The 7,469-nt window shown below is 36.2% G+C and overlaps 1 protein-coding gene across 2 annotated transcripts; it reads left to right on the forward strand.

The window, feature by feature from the left end:
• Positions 1-1,403: 1,403 nt before the first annotated feature.
• rhogd (ras homolog gene family, member Gd) lies at positions 1,404-6,190 on the forward strand. Of its 2 annotated transcripts, none has more exons than XM_065267968.1 (2): positions 1,404-1,466; positions 3,038-6,190. In XM_065267968.1, exon 2 carries the CDS (start codon positions 3,063-3,065, stop codon positions 3,636-3,638), a length of 576 nt encoding a protein of 191 aa, XP_065124040.1. In that variant the 5' UTR covers positions 1,404-1,466; positions 3,038-3,062; the 3' UTR covers positions 3,639-6,190. The 2 variants fall into 2 exon arrangements, with proteins under 2 accessions (XP_065124040.1, XP_065124041.1); XM_065267969.2 differs by lacking the exon at positions 1,404-1,466 and adding an exon at positions 1,688-1,990.
• The last annotated feature ends 1,279 nt before the right edge of the window (positions 6,191-7,469 follow it).

The following is a 7,469-nucleotide window of genomic DNA, read 5'->3' on the forward strand; positions in this document are numbered from 1 at the left end:
CCTGACTTTTCCTAAGCCCTGTCTAAGAAACCAGGCTGTGTGCTTCGTGTAGTAGCTCGATCTGCTGTATGCAATATAAAAATATCTCTAATGTTTTTTTTTCATGTAAACTGCTGAGATTTTTATTATCTATAACATTCAAAGTAGAAGATGAGTATTTGATTAATGTTATAATTTGATTATTAAGATTTATTTTAGAGTTATTTTCAGTTAAGAAAGCTCAAACATGTGTCATAGTCTAGGACTAGCTTTAAAGCAACACTATGTAGTTTTTTTACCTTTAAATAATGTCTCTAAAATCATTTCAGTGATAGAACAACTTTTAACTAGACAAATTGTACTGTTGCTGCAACCTGAGCAGCCTCCTAGCTGCTACAAGCACACTCTGAAAGTTGCGGTGGAGGGTAGAGCACACAGCCCCGCCCCTCCCCCTGCCTGCAGAAGAGTGTCTGATACCAGGCACTGTTGCGCTTTTCAACCACATGGGGGAGCTGTAAGTCATTTTTACGTGGAAACTACATAGTGTTGCTTTAAGCCTTGTCTGTGAAACCAGGGATAAATGTAATCCTGTAATGTAAATGTTTATTTTACGCAGAAGCGGACACTAAAGTATTTTTACTTTCTACATAAAAGTGTTTTTTTTTTTTTTTTGAAAACATACATTCCAAAGCATATTATTATAATTTTTACTCCACTACATGTCATAATTTCAAGTTTTTGGTTAATATTAATATTTTAGTAGCTACAACATCTAGTTTTTTTTTACTTAAGTAAAAAGTACTTTTCTACTTTTACTCAAGAAAAGTAAAGGTACACAATTTTAATGTAATACTAATTAGGTATAAAATCAATTTTAATATGCACAATAAAAGGAAAACACAGTATGATTCTATGCTAGTAAACATTTTTTAGTAAAGAAAATTTTTAAAATACCCAAGTAGTGTCCGCCTCTGAGTTTACGTCACTTTTTAAACCTCACTACGCAATATCTGTATGGTTTAAATAGCCTCCCATAGTATTTATAAACGATTTACTAATGTTAATAAAATGACACTAAAGAAATGTAAAACTAATAGGTTTTTTGAAAGCACACAAAGTGAGCAATAAGTTGTCACTTCCGATTTGTAACCACTGTTATTTAAACATACTAAAACACCTTTACCTTTTTTATATTATTTAAGTTCTGTCCATAGAACCATATAAAATAAAAGTTACATTTCTTACATTTTTCTGTAAAGTATTTGTTCTACAAGAAACAAAATAACTTATACAACACTTAAAATATTGTAATAATAAAATGTACTAAATATCTATATTCAATTTTAGGCTATCCAGAAGCAATCTTTAAAATTGTTTTCTTTAGTGTTTATGGGAGTAATGAACTCTTATTTTGAAATGTAATTTTCGGCGCTATCTGTGTTTCACACACGCGTTGGTCGGAGAGGCTCGCAAGGATTTCGGAGGCGGTGAGAGTTTTTCGAAACTATTTTGTTAACGTCATTGTCATTTCTGATCTCGGAAAGAGGGCTGTGTTTATTCAGATGTGATTTCTGTTGTGTAAAACGAAATGTATGTTTGTAAAACTTCACAGGAAATACTTGTTGTTGTCATTGGGCGCGTGCAGGAACTCCATGTCAAATCTGATCATGAAGTGACTGACGCGCTGAAGACGCGTTTACAGTGAACGCGACGCGCCCAAACTCAAACACTCCCGTTACGCCCTCGTTTTCAAACTCCGAGTACTTAATTTGCACGCTCGTTTTACATAAATTGCCAGACTGTCGATTAACAATAATACAGTTACACGAGTTACATTAACGCAGAGTTGGTGCCGTTAATATAAATAATGACGTTATTATAATCTGCGTGTTGTAGTTTGCGTTTCATCGCGTCCTGTAGACGAGTGAGTGAGTGAGTGAGTGAGTGAGTCAGTCACTGTTAACAGCCGTAAATCAGAGTCACCTGCTATATAAACTCTTTCACATATCAGGTATTAACATATCGCTGACATAATGTGTGAATGTGTTCATTTAAGACTTGAATATGAATTCAGGCTTTCTATTGATTTAATAAATGAACGTTTTAGCTTCATTTAGCGGCTAGCATTAGCAGCTTCCGCAGTAACAGGAAAGTTATGTCTGTCCTGGACACAGATTTGAAAACTTGAGTTTGATTTGTGTTGTAATATTAGTTGCACTGAATCAAATTGCTTGGGTGATTTACATTTCTCACTAAGATTTCTGTAAGAATTTGAATTTATTTCAGCTTGAAGATTTGACTGTATAAACAAAACTTCACACATTCTTATTTCTAGGTTTTAAAGCAGGGTTTCATTTTCGATTTTAAGGAGTTTTTGTTTCATTTGGATTCAGAGTAGCCATGACTAATGTATTGAACACACATTTAGTCAATACGAATTTAATATAATAAATCATTTGTATATAAGAAGAATTATTATTGAAGAAATGGTTTCTGTCAAACAATTTATAGTTAGTTAATCCTATTGCTATTCATAGAGTAATACCATAATAAATAATTATAAATTAACATTGGATCTTCTTAAAAACAAAGAATCTTTAAGAAACTTTCTGTTGTTTTGTTATTGTTTTGTGTTTTTGATGTTAGTGATGGCTAATAGGTTTCTTAAAAAATTAATTGCATACAAAATAAAAGTTTGTGTTTGCGTAATATATTTGTGTGTGTATTGTGTGTAATAATTATGTATATACACACATACATGTTACATTTATGAAAAATAATATTTATGTACTTTTATTTAAATATAATATAAACAAATATAAACATAACATTTAAATAAATATATATACATGTAAATTTTTCTAACACACATTTTATTTATATATACAAAATAATTACACATCGCAAACACATATATTATGCAAAAACGTTTATTTTTAATGCAATTCATTTTTTGACAGCCCTAATGGCTAATGGGTTTTACTGTTGTATTAATACTGTGTGGTGTTTTGCCGTACTTGCCACGCTCAATTTATTTAATTGATTATCTTCATCGTAGGTGCCGCTGCCCGTGTGGACGAAGAATGCAGACGATCAAGTGCGTAGTGGTGGGTGACGGGGCGGTAGGCAAGACATGTCTCCTCATTTCCTACACCACAAATGCTTTTCCCGAGGAGTACATCCCCACCGTGTTCGACAACTATAGCGCTCAGATGAGTGTAGACGGCCGCACGGTCAGCCTCAACCTTTGGGACACGGCGGGTCAAGAGGAGTACGACCGTCTGCGCACGCTCTCCTACCCACAAACTAACGTCTTCATCATTTGCTTTTCCATCGGAAGCCCCTCCTCATACGCCAACGTTCGCCACAAGTGGCACCCGGAAGTGTCCCACCACTGCCCCAGCGTGCCCATCCTCCTGGTGGGTACCAAGAGGGATCTCCGCTCAGACACGGAAACGATTAAGAAGCTGAAGGAGCAGGGGCTCGCGCCCACCACTCAGCAGCAGGGCAGTAGTTTGGCCAAGCAGATCGGCGCCATCAAGTACCTAGAATGCTCTGCGCTCCTCCAAGAGGGTGTCCGGGAGGTGTTCATAGAGGCCGTCCGTGCGGTTCTCTACCCTGTTACCAAAAAGAATGCGAAGAAGTGCGTGCTCCTATAGTCTGTGCTTAGTGCCAATGGATATGAACTTGACTGCAGTCAAAAACGAGCCGTGCACATGGTTATGGTGTTTGTATCCATCTCTTCTCATTAATGCTTTTCTCGCTCTTTATCTGGCTGACTTGACACTGCCTCAATTTTTCCTATTAGTTTAAAATTTTGCTGTTAAATTGGCTCAGCTGTTTTTATGATGATAAATAACAATGTATTTACCAGCACCGATCAACGAAAGATACATTAGCAAAGAAAGTAAAGATTTTCTGTGTCCGTCAGGAGCACGAGTGTTGTTCCGCTGACGTGACGTCCAGCGTCCTTTGCATTCCCAAAATTGTGCAATATAATGAAGACTGTTGTTTGACCAAGGCTCACGTTCGAAACGAGTTTGTCTTTAGCCCTCAAGTAAGGGTGACCAATCAGACTTCAGGTTTTAGTCTCTTCACGGGACATTTCCCAGCCAAATCTGTGATGTGCCTTAATTTTAAAATGAGATTTTTTTCTAGTTGTATTTTATCAATCCGTTTTTAATTTTTGCCAAAGCAATATATGGATGAGTGGTAAAAATTTTGTCTGGGTTGCACTGATGAAAGGGTGAATATCACATGGAAGGGTTGTTTTTACTCCAAAATGAATATAGTTTTCTTATTTTAATGTGACTTTGGAGTAGGGTTGCAAAAGGGCAGAAAGTTTACGGTAAATTTCCATGAGAACTTAATCGGAGGAATTTTTGAAATATTCCAAATTGCAAACTTAGCAGGAATTTAAAGGAATTTATGAAAATGATTTGGACTTTTTGGGAAATTTATATAAACTCTATCATATAAAAAACATACATAAACATTTTGTTTGATCATAAGCAGATATGGATGCTAGGAAATACAAATGTTGGATTTATTTGATCAAATATCATTCTAATATTAATGTTTTCTGAAGGATTTTGATCAAATAAATGCAGGCTTGATGAGCATAAGAGACTTCTTTCAAAAACAAAAAGGGTGGTACAGTAAAATTCCCAGTTTATTCCTGTTAATTCCCATTTTAAAGTTTCCAACCTTAAAAATTCCTGCAATTTTGCAACCCTACTTTGGAGTGAGAAATGAACTTTTCATAAGATTCATCCGTAGTCAGATGATCATCCTGAGAATAGTGCCTTACACAAAGTGTCCTTAAGGGCTGCATCCCGCTGCGACGCTAAACAAGTATTATAGAAGTACTGTTATCAAGATATTAGATTTGGCAGCAGCCCATATTTTCTTGCCTTGCATGCCTTACTAAAGTTCACAAGCAGGTCTTTCTTTGCAGGTTGTCTTATCTGCCACAGCATGCATTAGTTTTTAAAGCTTCTGTTTTAGTACACAAGCCTAGTGGAGTCTTAAATCGCACTGCATTGTGTGATGCAAAAGCATAGCTTTTAAAGCCCAAAAGCTGAGCTGTGGGCCATGGCCCTAATCCACTGCATCCGTTGTACAAACCCGAAAACACAGCCAACTGCTCCTGTAGCTCATTAAGAGGCACACAAGAGACCGTATACTGTGTATAACCAGTGGGGATGCTGGGAGCAACATGTTAATCCAAAGCTTTATTCAAATGTGTTTCTTTGGGTTTAGGTATTTTGTTTTTGTCCAGTGTTGTCTAAATTAAGATGCCAAATTTTCTCTGTTGTTTCTCAAACCCTAATCGGTTTGTATGATCTAAATATTGGATGTTTAAATCAATAAACCACCTCTAATGTATGACAATATCATCACATGATCCTCTTTAAATATGAGAGCTTCCAGCGTGATGGTCACAATTTTTCTCTCATATAGACCTAAAAGATAATTTGTGAACTAAGGGGATTGTCGGATTATGAAATGTACTCGGCCAAAAACAAAAGTTTACTGCTGATGTGAAATTTACTTTCAGATTTTTAAGTTGTGCTTTTAGATTTTGCTAAACTGACATTACTCGGTGGCCTTGTGGTATAAAACAGACACCAGGGAAAACAGTGGCCCAATTTATACAGCCGATGTTTTACACCTCGTACTGATGCTTTGCCTTTTTTAAATAGTGTTTTAAGCTTGTCTGCCAAATGTGGCCAAAGAGTGCCTCTGGATACAAAGATTTATCGTGGAATAACTGGACTCGTATATGTTAATGTTTGAGTCACACCTGATACGAAGCGCAACTATGTTATTGTGGATGAAAATGTGTCTCGACGAATCATTCCTTGTTTTCATGAATTCCACAAACTTGTTGCTAAGATGAAATATGTAAGAGAATGAAATATGTGCAAACCTTGATATCTTCAGAAGGTGTGATCGTGTGAATGCATGTGTGACTTTTTAAATAGTGAAAATGGTTTCTATCTCATCCCTTCAATGTAAAGTGCTGTTGTAAGCTGGCAGTATGGCCTCACGCTGCATACTGTCTATGCGTGTCTATGGTATGTGGTACTACATTTATACACTGGGAACTTGATTTGTCAAAATTGTCTTTTTATAACCAAAAATAAATTGTATAAATAAACTAACCATGAAATTATTTAAAATGATACTGAATAAATTTTTACGTAGAGTTTGTGTGTCTGATGTTTCTTGGCTGTTGTGTCTCGTATTTTTGGATGAACCACACATCATGGACATGAGACATCAATGTTTGCTGCCACAGAAAGTGGAGACACATCAGCAAGCAGGGTGGTATTGCTGCAGCACATGTGCTTACTTAACATGCTTTCCGCTGTTGCTGTGCACAAACCACAACAAAGAGTTGATAGATAGGAAGCGACTCAGAAATGTGCGCTGTATCTCACATCGACATGCTGCAGACCCGAGACTTGCTGTGTGGTTGCCACCTAAATCCTGTTTTTATTTAGATGTTACAGGTTTTCTCACACTTAATCTGCAGACTGTGCTATTAAACAACAGTGCTGTATAGTTTCCACAAACGCAAACATATATTTTCATTTTGAAAATATTGGTGAAAAGATTCAGGTGGCTGTAATAATGGCTCATACATTTATGGTAATGAAGGATATGGCTTGCAAGTGTCTTTAAAGTTGGTATTGGCAGTGATGTTCACTAGATGGCCCTAAAGTCCATCACTTGGTTCTTCTGAGAGATCTGTCCTACAGGTTGACTATGTTTCAAGTAGCATGCTCTTACTAACTATTTGTTTTTTTCCATGTAACAACTTACTGATATAAAATGTATACAAAGGTTGCACTGTAAGTTGCTTTGGGTAAAAGATGTTAATTAATTTGTTTTAATAGAAAACATGAATGCGTGTCATGGCATTGACCTCTTAACATTACAAAAAGCCACATAAAGGCATTCTCAGTTACTGGAAGTGTAAGTTTCATTAGACAGAAATGATTTGCTACGTTCATGAAAGAAAATACTAAATTATATCAACCCCAGATTATGAGTTTAAATGGTGTGTTTGAGATAAAAAAATGATGTGACATATGCTGTGGGTGGATTATAATGTAATCCATCATATCTTTGATGAAGAGCATCTCTGATCGTACTACTGCACATTTTATCTGGACACAAGAACATGAAAACAGACTTGTTTTGATTTCACAGTACTCTTCATCTTAATTTCTTAATATTAATATTTGAATGTGGCATGGGTCTTTTGTCTTGAGAGCTGTGGAGAGTGATGTGCTGAATCTGAATGACTAAATTTGTTTGGGCTGCGGTGTACTTGTGACTCAGCACAGAGAGAAAGCTGCATCAAGAAATCTAAATGAGTTCAATTTCTCTTTACTCTGTAGTGTGCAGTGTGATTCAACAACTAGCTGTCAACACTGCAGGTGTGCAAACTATAAGAATTTGAGTCAACAAAGCCCCAT

Source organism: Paramisgurnus dabryanus, chromosome 16 (assembly GCF_030506205.2).
Source record: "Paramisgurnus dabryanus chromosome 16, PD_genome_1.1, whole genome shotgun sequence".
NCBI lineage: Eukaryota > Metazoa > Chordata > Actinopteri > Cypriniformes > Cobitidae > Paramisgurnus > Paramisgurnus dabryanus.